Raw genomic sequence first — 12670 nt, 5'->3', positions numbered from 1 at the left:
AGCCGCTTTACAGGAGTTTGTTCGCCCCTGTAGAGAGCAGCAGCAGCAGCACAGTCCTACCTTCGCCAGCGCCAGCTGCTGGAGCTGCTGCAGCAGCTGGTGCAGTTCTGCTTGTTGGGCATGCCGTTGCAGCAGCTTGGCAGCGGGGGTGTCAGGTGCAGCAGCCGCAGCTGCCACGACAGGCACCCCCTCCGCGCCAACGATCCTGGCAGAGGCAGCAGCTGCTCGCGCAGCTGCTGCCTCTGCAGCAACGCGCAGTGTTTTCGCATACTGCGCAGCTTCTTCGGGGAACGCTGGTGCAGCCGCAGCTGCTGCTGCGGCTGCTTCTTCTGCGTTAGAGGCCTCTGCTGCGGCGGCAATAGCTGCGGCAGCGGCTCTCGCTATGCGCGGCATGCGGATGTCACAAGGTACAGGTGTTTTGAGCAAAGTGCCGCTACCTCGCCGATACTGCAGGGGCAGTTGCTGCAAGAGGAGCATCAACTGTTGCAATGGCGCCGCTTGCAAGGCTGCCAAGCCTTCGGCGTCCTACACTCAAGGGGAAAAAGGCACTCAGCCACTCAGCACGCTCAAAAGGCGCTCCAACGCGTGCTTTTCATCGCCGCGCGGAATGCAGCTTGTGAGACCCCTTTGGTCACACAAAAAAATTCAGCGCTTGCTGCCACCCCAGACTCTTACCGGCACGGAGAGGTACTCCGGCGGAGCGTTCGCGTATTCGGTGGGATTCTTCTGGTGCGGCGTTGGCTTGCTGTTGATTGCAGAGGGCCGTGTCTGCAGCAAAAAAAGACGTGACAGAGCACCGCAGCGCTGGCTTTCCGTCCGTCTGGTCCCCTGTAAATCTTCGCTTAAGAAGCCTCCTTGGAGCCATGCGCAGCTGGCTGCAGCAGACGCGATTTCCGACACACGCACGTTCGACACCCCCCCCCCCGGAAGGAAAGCCTTGCCTCCTTACTTTCTTAGGTCTTGTGCGATTCCAGTGCTTCGCCCCTTTCTTTTGGGGGTGATGAGCGAAGAGACGCGATGTCTGCTGCTGCTGCGGCTGCTGTGGTGTCGAGGCGCTCAGAGAATGAAGAGACACAGCTGCACCATTACCTGAGGTAGGTCCTGCTGACGCAGGCGCTGTACGTACACTTGTGCAGAAGGCGACGCGTTGCAGCTGCCGCAAGGTGCCGCCTCCGTTCGCGCCAAGTGTCTGAGCAACAGCAGTAAGAGTAGCGGCAGTAAGAGTAGCAGCAGTGGCAGGACGGCAATCGCCGCCGACGCCGAACGAGTTCACCCCCGCTGAAGCTGCTGCTGTCGCATGCAGGCAGCACAAGCAGCTCAGGCAGGCTAATGCGCAGACTCTCCCCAGTCGGCTTCTGGCGCAGAGGGAGTGCAGCAGCAAAAGTCGCAGAGGCATCTGCGGCATCTGCTGCTGCACGGGAGCCCGTGCAGCAGCAGTAGAGAAAGCTCTAGAGCGGGGGGAGGAGCATCGCGAGCCGCTTGAAAAAAGCCTTGCAGTCGAGCAGATGTCTCCTCTTCTTCTCCAGCCGCTGCCGATGTCGCGGCAGCGGCTCCTTCGCCCTTTCCTGTAGCTGCCGTCGATTTGCTGTTGCTGCTGCTGGTCGTTGCTACTGCCTTGTCTGCGAGGCGAGGGGGCGGCTTGGGGAGAAAGCCACGCGTTTGATCGCTGAATAGACTCGCCAGAAAAGGCAGTAGCTTCAAGAGGGAATGAGCAACGCCGACAGCGGCTAGACGCTTTTGTGTAGAAAGCGAGGGGAGTAGGGGAATAGGGGGGGAGGGGGGGGCCCCCTCGCGGCGAGTCTCCCTTCGCCATATGGGGACGGGGGGGCCCCCCCTTCGGATTGGGAGGCTGCGAGTCTCTTCGGCGGCACATGCCTCGTGAAGTGCATCGCGTTTTCACCGTAAATGAAGAAGGCAATCTTTATGGAAGACGAACCGAGAGGGGAATTGAGCCTCCTCAAGGAACAGGAGGTGTACAGGTGCTTCCCTCAATACCAGGGTTCTATCCAGCTTCGAAAGCGCTGGTTCAAGCCTTGCCAGCAGCAGCTACTCACCGAGCGCTTCTAGCCGTTAATTAGCGCTGATTTTCGAATTTAGAAAAGGTGAAGGAGGCGGGGGAGGGGAGTGGCAAAGACTGGAGTGTTAGGGCGCTTTGCTGTCGAGGTTTCTACCGCGCAGCTCTTCGGCAAGGGGGCGATTTTTGCGGCTCACGTGCAGCGGGGGAGAGTTTCCGCATTCCTTGCTGCATTTTCTTCACGTATCGCCCTTTCAAATAATTTTCCCTCCCTTTGAAGAGTCCTCCGTGGCTTGCCGTAAGGCAGGTGCCGTCGACAGCAGGCAGAAAGATGACGGGCCCCCCCCCTCCTGCTGCTGTGTCTCTTGTTGTCCATACACCCGGAGAAGCAGTAGCAGCAGCCTCTGCAGCGGCCTCTGCAGCAGCCTCTGCGTCTTCGTCAGCCGGAGAAGCAGTGGCAAATGAGCTCTGCCAGCAAAGGATTGCAGCAGCGGCGTTGCTGGAGCGATTCGATGTCTTCGTCTTCGACTGCGACGGGGTTCTTTGGCACGGGAACAAACTGCTGCCAGGCATCAAGGCGATGCTGCAGCAGCTGCAGCGAACGCCTCGCCAGAGGGCGAACGAGGAGAGTGCCTCCACCACTCCCTCCACCCCTACCCCCATGAGCGGCACTCTCACTACCCCTGCAGCCAGCAGCACTGCGAGCACACCTCCAACAGGCAACAAGCAACACAAAAGCGTCTACTACCTGACAAACAACAGCACTTTGAGCCGCAAAGGCTTTGTTGCGAAGCTCCAGACGCTGGGCGTCCCTTGCACAGAGCAGCAGGTCAAGGATCGCTTCTCCCTAAATCCTTGACATTCCCTTCGACGTTTCCGCTTTCTCGCTGAGCTCCCCAGATGCTCTCCTCTCTTCGCAAGGTGGCTTTGGAGCTTTCCAAGCTGCCCATGGTTTCCCGTGTCTCCAGAGCTCCTGTAAATGCGTGTGTGTGTGCGTGTGTGTCGCAGGTTCTATGTACGAGCTACTCTACGGCCAAGTACATACGCAAACAGCAAAAGAAAGCCATGCACCAGTCCAACAAGAGCTCTCGCGTCTACGTTGTTGGCGAAGAAGGCCTCCTTGAAGAGCTGCGCAGTAACGGCATCGATGCCTTTGGAGGCCAAGAAGGTAGACACACGGCACCCGGAGAGGAAGGAGACAGCTTCCCAATTCGAGCCGCCTTGCCGCGTGGTTGCTTGCGAGATACAGGAGGGTTGGGAACAGCATGCATGCGTTCCGTTGCGTGCTCCCTCTGTGTGAAATGCGGCCTCTTTTATTCGCGAAATCGATGTGGCTGCTCAGAAGTGTACGAAGAAATCGACTTTGGGAACGACCCAGAGGTGTCCGTACAGCCCGACGTGGATTTTGTCGTGGTTGGTCTTGACCGCCGCTTTTCTTACAAGAAGCTGCAAACTGCGCAGCTCTACATAAATAGCTGCGGCGCACAGTTCATTGGCACCAACATAGATCCTCTTGGCAACTTTTCAACCAAACAGGTGCCTCTCTCAGAGATGTATCGTGTGTAGTGACGCTTTTTCGTGCCTTGGCACGTAAAAAAATCGCAGACGAGCGAGGGTTCAGGCTGGCTGAGGGGAGGGGGTGAGCAGGAAGTGCGTTGGATGGCAGAGATCCGGAGGCTCCTGCGACAAAGTCTTCATTCTTGTGGCGCTTTGTGATGCTGCAGAAGTGGGCAGGCGCAGGAACGATGGTGGCTGCAGTTGCAGCGGCCTGCAGAGCGCAGCCAGTCCTCATGGGCAAGCCTTCGGAGCAAATGCAGCAGCTTGTCTTGGAGGCTCTAGGTAAGGATGCTTTAAGCGCATGTTTCTTGAAGCCACGGGGGCAAGGGAAGGAAGCGTCGTGGATGTGTCTCGCTAGTTTTCATGCCCGCCGATTTGTATCCACGAGGAGACGACGGAGAGCGTCTGTGCGCATGGCGAGGCGGCTCGTGGGTGTCGCTCGAGGAGACCGCTCGTCTGGGATCGCTTTCCATTGCTGTTTTTCCTGCACAGAAGGCGAAGACTTGAATCGCGTGCTGGTAGTCGGAGACTCGCTCCTGACAGACATCGCGTTCGCCGCCTCCTCTGCGCTACAGAGCTGCCTCTGCCTGACGGGCGTCACAGGTAACGAGCAGCTGCGTGAGGCTTTTGCTGCTGCAGCCGCTGGTGCAAGCAGCCACGTAAGCAGAGCTGACGCGAAAGAGGTCGACGGTAAAGCTCGCACCAGCGCCTCGATCGGCAGCCTGAGCTGCTCCCCCGCTGCCAGGCCCCCCCTTCCCACCTTCATAATTGATACAGCGGCACACTTGTGCCCCCCTTCGTCAAACGGCCTCCTACTCTAAAGTGCACTCGTGCACACTGCATCAGCGTGCCGCCTCCTACGCTGCTGCTGCTGCTGCCGTTTCACGGACTGCATCGCAGCAGTTGCGGAGCAGAGTGCCGTGGAGAGGTGCAAGGCTGATAAGGATGATCGACGGCTCTTGCCTATGCTGCTGCTGCTGCTAGTGCTCCTGCTGTTGCTGGGCGTCCACGCTCTGCAACAGCCAAATTCTTTAGAAATATAGTGCTGCTGCAAAGAGCAGCAGCAAACTCAATGGACACGCGACTCTCTTGTGGGAGCTCCTCTAGTTACGCCTGCCTGTCAGCAGGGCTGCAGAAGTACTCAGTGTATATACACTGAGGAGCATCCTCTAAAAGCCTAAACTGATGCTACGCTTCACACACTCCCACAAGGCTCAGGAAAAGCCTTTTAGCTACCAGTGTATATACACTGAGGAGCATCCTCTAAAAGCCTAAACTGATGCTACGCTTCACACACTCCCACAAGGCTCAGGAAAAGCCTTTTAGCTACCAAAATTGCAAAACGCTCTACACAACTGTTAGGTGTCTCTGAATGCCTAGCGCACCAATGAACAACGGCAACGATGCAGCTGCCAGCCTAGGGAGTCACGTGCAGCGGCGCAGCGCAAGAGAACAAATCGGCAGCGACCGCTGTCGATGCAACGCTATCGTGCTGCTACCCTCGCCCCAAGCGAAACAGTGCCAGCTGCTACAGCTGTCACTGTTTCGAACACTGCCCTGCAAGAGAGGCGCATGTTCAAGCGCTTCGCGAGGGTGCCTGCCACAAGCCGCGAAGGGCTTCCCAGAAGATCAGAAGCCCTAGCACCCTGCATTGCTGTCAAGGAGTGATGCACGATTCAGAGGTGCTGAACATGACGTTTACTGGCTATCCCGCGACTGTGCGCGGACATGTGCACGCCTCTTGCTCTACCAGAGTTCAGGATGGACGCTTTCGCCCCTACATGCGAATCGTGGCCACCTCGCAAGGTGCCTGTACACCTGAAATTCAAGGCTTTGCGGTTGTGAGAAGCCGCTTGGCTCTGCTCCAACGTGCCCGCCCGAGGCTCCTGTACACGCGCCTCGCTTAAAATTTCATGGAAAGCGTGTTTTGAGGGAGGTTCGAAGCTTGAACGCTCGCTAATTTGCGCCATGAGACGCTTGCCATATGCCAGATGTGCCGTCCATCTACAGCGCCCTTTCTCGCCGCGCGAAATTACTACTTTGGATTTTGCTGGAACTGTATATTGTAACTTCCCGTCTCGGGATTTTGCTCGACCTTGAAGTTATCGAGAGAAAGCCCCACTTTACCCAGCACGAAATTACCCAAGTCTTTCAGCTTCCCCAGCATCTCTTCTTTCTCTTTCTCGAACAACAGCTCGGATTCCCGCTTCACGTGACGCAAGTCGTTGCCGTACGCCTCCCTGAGCCACACACACATTGCCAAACCCTCAAAGCCATGCATGCACTCTCCAGCATCCCTAAATCCGCCGTCAAAGCGCAGAAAAATCACGCGCGCCGACCCTGGACAGTCAGACTGCCCTCCTCAGCCCCCATCCCCTCACTCAAACTCCGAAAAGTCGCGAATTCTGGTGAAACGAAGCCGAAGAATGCAAAACGTACGCGAGTTTGGGGTCTAACTCGATGGCCTTGTTCAGATCGCTGAGCGCCTCATGCCACTTCTTCTTTCCTTCGTATGCTCGGAAGCGTCGCAAGTACGCCTGCAGCGCAAACCGCGCCTTGACAACAGCCCTCCATCGCTGTCACTCCGCGCCTTGCTGCTGAATGCTGATGTATCATCTACCCATGCCCTCGTGAATGCAGCGTGTGCAGAGACCTCTCCGCCGGGTTCCCTTGCCGCAACACGCAACTAGAGACACGCAGAAGGCAGAGGCTAGCAATGCACGAGAGAAGTCTCCCCACCTTGGCATAGTTGGGGTTGGCGTGAATCGCGTCCGAGCCATCCGTCACGGCTGCATCGAAAGCTCCATAGTGCAAGTGACAGAGCGCTCTGTGCGAGGCAGCAGCAACAGAAAGAAGCACACACATATCACAGCAGCAACAGAAGGAAACACACATATCACAGCAGCAACAGAAAGAAACACACACATACCACAGCAGCAACAGAAAGAAACACACACATATCACAGCAGCAACAGAAAAAAACACACACATATCACAGCAGCAACAGAAAAAAACACACACATATCACAGCAGCAACAGAAAGAAACGCACACATATCACAGCAGCAACAGAAAGAAACGCACACATATCACAGCAGCAACAGAAAGAAACACGCTCCCCATCCCCCCAGAAGCAATGCTGGTCGCAGAACCTCAGACAGCGCAAAAGCAGCGCCTAGGTAGGGCAGTGAAGGAGTTTTTGGCTAGCTGCATGCGCTGTGCTGTGTAGCGAACCTGTTGCTCTTGAGGACGGCATGCATCTCGTCGAGTTGCTGGAGGCAATGCAAGAGCTTCCGATATCTGGCTAATGTGGCATCTGGTAAGAGGTGAGCAGCAGGATGCTCTCTTGCGTCATGCTGTTGTTGCTGCTCCTGGTTGGCTGCCTCTCCTGCTGCGCTTTCATCCCCTTCCTTCTTCGCCTCACTCGCCTCTGCTTCCTGATCTGTCGCCGACCCCTGCTCTGTCTGATAGCCTTCCTGCTCCTGCTGCTGCAGCTGCAGCTGCTCAGCCTGCATCTCAATCGCATCCAGCTTCGTCTCTGTCTCCTCGACTTCTGCTTCAAGCTTCTTAATGGCGGCAGAATAAAAGTGTAGAGCTCCCGACACAGCGCCACGGCGAAACTCTTCGTTGCCACGTTCTTTCAGTTCCGAGATACTCTGAGAGTCACCTGCAGACTCCTCATCTTCCAGCTCTTCAAAGCGAGGTGTCTCCTCCTCTGCAGGGGCAGACGCTGCAACAGCTTCGCCTGCTGCTGTTGGCAGTGACGCCTCCGACTCGACTGGCACTGCGCTGTATGAACCGTTCGTGGCATCAGAATGGCGTTGTGCATCCGCTGTTTGCTCTTCCTCTTCGCAGTAAGCTTCGCCTATGGAAGTAACCTGAGCAAACAGATCCGACGAGCTCTGCTCTACGCCTTCTACCTCTGTTGCCGCTTCTTTTTGTTCTCCCGCTGCTGCCTCTGCTTCGCCTTCTTGTGCTGCGGCAGCTTCCAAGGCGTCCATTACACACTCTCCGTGAGCAGCCTTGAGAGAGGTTTCCTCATCTTCTGGTGCTGCAGCGTGTTCAGTCGGAAGCACTGCAGCAGCTTCTGCTGCACTTGTTGCATCGGCTGCTGCATGCGCAGCCGCAACCACTGCGGCTGCCGCAGTTGCGTCTGCAGCAGCTGCTGCAGTTGCATCTGCTGCTGCAGCTGCACTTGCTATCGTACTGGCAGCAATAGACGCTGCTGTAGCTGCCATGCCTGCAGCATGCGCAGCAGCTGCTGCCTCTGCAGCGACGGTGTGGGCACTTTCGGCTGCTGCTGTTGCGCAGCTGGCTTCGACGTCAGCAGAAATCGGCGCGGGAGGAAGTCTTGTTGCAGTGAAGACTCCTGCTTCAGCTGCAGCCTTAACGGCCATAGCTTCTGCCTCCGCTGCTGCAGCCTCAGCGACTCCCGCAACTTGTGCTGCAGTTTCAGCTGTGGCTGCTGCTGCCTCGGCTGTTGCTGCTGCCGCCTCGGCTGTTGCTGCTGTCGCTGCAGCTTCTGCTGCGATCGCCGCGGCAAGGCTCTCATCCACGCGGCAACTCCCCTCTGCTGCTGCACGATCGGCTGCAATATCCCCTCCTGCCTCGAAGACACCACCTTTCTCAGGCTGCTGTCGTTGCCGCTGCTGTTGCTGCTGCTGGTCTTCACCCGAATCATGCGCTTCAGCTTGGGGCTGAGAGTCTTGAGAACATGCAGTTGCGGCTAAAGCCGTGTTTATTGCCGCTAGAGCTGCGTCTCTGGTGGCTGCAGCGCGTTCCGCAGCAGCCGCGGCAGCGGCAGGAGAACCTCCCAAGCTCCCCCCGCTGCGTTTCTCGCTGTGTTGCCTCAGGAAATCTCTTTCTGCAGGCAGCAGATCTGCCGCAGACTGTAAGACCTCTGTCTCGCCGTGGTTGCTGGGGTAGCAGCTATTATCCGCTGCTGCCGCTCGCGTTGAGAGGCTGCCTCCGCAGGAGTTGCTCGGGGATGTGTTGGTGCAACGGCCTTCTGCAGTGCATCCCTGAGGCTCTGGTGTCTCTTCTTCCTGCCTTTTAGCGTGTGCATCTCGCTGCTCGCGTTGCTTCGCGGGTTGTTGGTGCCTTGCGGAGACATGAGTTAGTGACCTCTGCCTCAGCAGCAGCGTCCACGCAGCAGCTGCTGCTGCAGCAAGGAGCAGCAGCAGCACCGCCAGCAGCGGCAGCATCCTCTGAAACGCCTTGCTCAGAGCGTACTCTGCGCCGCAAATCCGCTTCTGCTGCTCCTGCGGCTGCTGTGCGACTACGGCCCTAAAAGCGGCAGCGGCGCCGATCTCAAGGCAGCTGCAGCAGCAGCGGCGACGAAATCAATGACAAATTGGACAGCAAGCAGTCCTTTCCACCAATACCTCTCAAAGAAGAGCCCAATAAGTCAGGCAGACAGAGTGTGTGTGCTCCCCGCCTCGGCAGCGCAGTCGCATAACTGCTGCCTCCCCTGCCGCCGCTGCTGAGTTGTTGCTGCTGCAGATGCTCCTGCGGAGGGTCCGGAGTGCGAGCTGCTTTTTGGTGCACACGCAGAAGCTGTTGAGACAGCACGAGACAAATAATGTTTTCCTCGAGACAAAAGGGCGAATTGCCGCATTTTTTGCGGCAGCAGCTGCTGCTGCTGTGGCTGCTGCTGCGTTGGACAGCGGCAGCGGCGGCGGCTGCAGCCACCGCAGCAGCAGCAACTGCAGCAGCAGCTGCTGCTGCAGTGGCAGCTGCGATCAAGGGCATGCAGCCATATACCAACGCGAGCTCCTGCGTTTTGTTATGAGTTAATAAAGGCTGTTACTCGTTGGAATTCGCCACTCGAAATTGCAGTCTCTGTCCAGGCACACCAACCGGCGCAGCAGCAGCAGTGGCAGCCTTTAGTGCTGCCGCTGCTGCTGCCTGACTCCGGCACCCAGCAAGCATTGCAGCTCTTTTGAGCGCCAAATTTCTGTTAGCAGCACCAATAACCCAACAGATTCTACAGCAGTGGCCTTAGCAGCAGCTTCGCCCCCCCCCTCCCGCCTCGTACCGACAGCGCGTAGGCGTGGCGGTCCAAGCGCTCTGCCTGGCTGCTGCTCGGTGTTGAGGGATGCCCTAATCACGGGCATGCATGCGCGGAAAATTCGATTCTAGTGCGTGCTGCAACGCAGCGAGCCAGCCTCCTCCTCACAGCCTCAAAGGATCGCGCGGCTGCCACAGGGGGTGTGCCCTCCTGACAACCACCTGCTGTACCACGCGTGTCGACGATGCATGTCGATCAGCAACAACATCTGCCGCTGACTGCGGTAAACGCTGCTGCGCCTCCATCATCAGAGCATGCAACACCCCCTGGCCAAATACCAGCTGCAGCTTCCGCCGAGAATCCTGCAGGGGAAATGCAACCTCCAGCAGCAGAGGCTGCAGCAGCTGCAGCGCAAACGCCACAATCGACGCCTCCGCCTGGCTCTGCTGCTTCCCCCGCATTCAGTCCACTCTTCCAGCTCTTCCCAGCTGCAGCAGCAACCTTGCATCACTTTGTTGTGAATGCAGATCGCTTCATCAGCGAACCCAGCGGCAGCAACACCAGCGGTGCTGGTGCTCCCCCTGACGAGGCATCTGAACGCCTTGCAGCTGCTCGGCGCTGTGCCTCCGCCTTGCAGCAAATAACGGCGTCGAATGCAGCAGCAGCAACTTCCTCAGCAGCAGCAACATCCTCAGCAGCAGCAACTTCCTCAGCAGCAGCAACATCCTCAGCAGCAGCAGCCGAGGCAGCAGCAGGGAGCTTTGGCTCGGAAGGGACGGCAGCAGCCGCTGCTGCAGCGGAAGCTGCGGCGCTCCTGCTGCCTCCCGTTCTGCAGATGCTGCACCACGTGAACATTGGAAATCAAGAAGGAGAACCACATGCCTTGCGTCAGCAGCTCCTCCTGCTGCTGAGGCTGCTAGCCGTTCCTGCCGCCACCCCTCTTGTTTTGTCGCAGCAGCAACTTGCCGTCCTGACGTCGCAGCAGCAGCAGCATCTCTTAGACCAGCACGCCACACTCTTGCCGGTAGGTGCTGCAGACAGGCTAGCCTCCCCGAATGCGCCGTTTCTCCGCGAGCATCTCGAGCGGCTCTTCTGACCAGCAGCAGTAGAGGCATCCCTCGCTCCGCATGTCGCGTGCTTGCCGTCTGCTGCTGCAGCGCTTGTGGTCTGGCTGCATGTGGAGTATTCGCGGGGAATGCGAAGAATGCGCAGTGCGATCCTTGGCAGCCTTAATCGAGATTTCAAAGCACATTCGAGAGCCGCAAGGACTGGCTCTCGAGCTGCTCACGCAGACTTTACCTCCGGTATGTCTTTAGGAGGAGCACACGCTTGTCGGCATGTTCTTCTGCCGCAGAATCTTGACTGCAAGCTTCCGCACCCACTTTGCGCTGCGGCGTTTTGAAAGCTCAAGAGGGCCGACGAAGGCAGCCGTCTCCAGCTGCCACGGAGGCTGTGTGCGTGTGTTGTTGTTGTCTGCTGCCGCCATCGCCTGCCTCTGTGCATGCATGCCTGCCTGCGTCTGGATCTGCCGATTTCCAGATCTACGAGAATCTGATCGAGGCTATCGAGCGACAAGTGCTGCAGTTCAAACGCACTGGCGTGCTTCCCAAGCCAGGAGAGCTGCCTCTCGGTTCGTTTTTCTCCAGCAGCCGCACCAGCAGTGCACGAGAGAGTCCGTTGTCTAGTGCTGCCTCGCGAGATCGCGCTTCCTTGCTGCATCGTGGAGACTTCAAAAGTTGCTTTCGAGGTGCCTTGAGCTCAGGATTCATCCGGCGAGATTCGGGGCAGTTAGTCCCTTCGCGGCTCTCTGTTCGCGTTGCTGGAGATGCAGCTTACTGCGTTATCGCCTTGAACGCCAAGCTACAAACGCTCACCATTTTCACGCAGCCAGATCACTTGTACGTGTCATCTAGCAAAAACTCCTCGACACCTACACACATCAGCAAGTGCGATGCGGGGGCAGCAGCACGAAAAGAGGCGTGGAAAAAAGAAAAAGCAGAAAGGTTTGCGGGCAAAAGTCTTTCTTTTATATTTATATGTATATCTCTGTCTCTTTCTGTCTCTCTCTCTCTGCCTTTCTCTGTTTCTCTCTCTCTCTTTCTCTGTCTCTCTTTTTCTCTCTCTGTCTGTTTCTCTGTCTCTCTTCCTCTTTCTTTCTGTGCCTCTCGTTCTCTTTCTTTCTTTCTTTCTCTTTCTTTCCCTCTACAAAATTTGCAGACGCAGATTCATACATATGTGTATAGATAGATAAATTTCTCTTTCAGTTTTAAGCGGCAAATCAGAATGCGAGCAGCCTGTCCTCCAACGAAAATTCGCAGTTGCACTGCTTGATGCCAACCGCTTCAGACTCCGCCGCATAAGACAGACTCAAAGGCGCTGCCCTCAAATTCTGTGAATTGTTGCTGCGATTAATTGCTGCCTTAGGGTCTGTTTGGATCTGCTGCTGCGATTCGTTGCTCTCGAATTGCCGCCAGCCTTCCTCACGGATCAAGGAACTGCTGAAGCCAGCAAGGGTATGCCTCCAGTTGCTGCCGCAGTATATGCAGCTCCTTGCAGCTGCGCGATGATAAATTACGTCTGCTGATGCTGTGCTGTGGCTGTGGCTGCTGCTATACTGCTCTCTTTCTCCTGTTGGTGCTATACTTCTTTTTAGCTCCTGTTGGTGCTATAGTGCTATAGCTCCTGTTGGTGCTATACTGCTATAGCTCCTGTTGGTACTATACTTCTTTTTTTAGCTCCTGTTGCTGCTACACTGCTCTCTTTCTCCTGTTGGTGCTGTACTTCTTTTTAAGCTCCTGTTGGTGCTATAGTGCTATAGCTCCTGTTGCTGCTATAGTGCTATAGCTCCTGTTGCTGCTATACTTCTTTTTAGCTCCTGTTGCTGCTATACTTCTTTTTTTAGCTCCTGTTGCTGCTATACTGCTATAGCTCCTGTTGGTGCTATACTTCTTTTTAGCTCCTGTTGGTGCTATACTGCTATAGCTCCTGTTGGTGCTATACTGCAATAGCCTTTGTTGGTGCTATACTGCAATAGCCTTTGTTGGTGCTATACTGCTATAGCTCCTGTTGCTGCTATACTGCTATAGCTCC

General features: G+C 56.6%; 2 protein-coding genes across 2 annotated transcripts; one reads left to right on the top strand and one right to left on the bottom strand.

Moving 5' to 3' along the window:
* The first annotated feature begins 391 nt into the window (after positions 1 to 391).
* Positions 392 to 4392, top strand: LOC34617720. Its single transcript, XM_026335678.1, has 6 exons — positions 392 to 715; positions 2427 to 2643; positions 2704 to 2843; positions 3023 to 3182; positions 3357 to 3550; positions 3739 to 4392. Exons 1-6 carry the CDS (start codon positions 392 to 394, stop codon positions 4390 to 4392), a joined length of 1689 nt encoding a protein of 562 aa, XP_026191463.1.
* A 1214-nt stretch (positions 4393 to 5606) lies between these two features.
* On the bottom strand, positions 5607 to 10695 carry LOC34617721 (cilia- and flagella-associated protein 91). Its single transcript, XM_026335677.1, has 9 exons — positions 10456 to 10695; positions 10322 to 10387; positions 9860 to 10081; positions 9201 to 9288; positions 9061 to 9126; positions 6805 to 8371; positions 6311 to 6398; positions 6007 to 6108; positions 5607 to 5807 (listed from the first exon to the last, which is right to left on the bottom strand). The coding sequence occupies exons 1-9, from the start codon at positions 10693 to 10695 to the stop codon at positions 5607 to 5609; spliced, it is 2640 nt and encodes an 879-aa protein (XP_026191462.1).
* Positions 10696 to 12670: the final 1975 nt, after the last annotated feature.

This window comes from Cyclospora cayetanensis, unplaced genomic scaffold (assembly GCF_002999335.1).
Source record: "Cyclospora cayetanensis isolate NF1_C8 unplaced genomic scaffold, CcayRef3 CcayRef3_contig_77, whole genome shotgun sequence".
Taxonomy (NCBI): Eukaryota; Apicomplexa; class Conoidasida; order Eucoccidiorida; family Eimeriidae; genus Cyclospora; species Cyclospora cayetanensis.
Note: the sequence above shows the minus strand (reverse complement) of the source record. Positions and strands in the feature narration are given on the sequence as shown.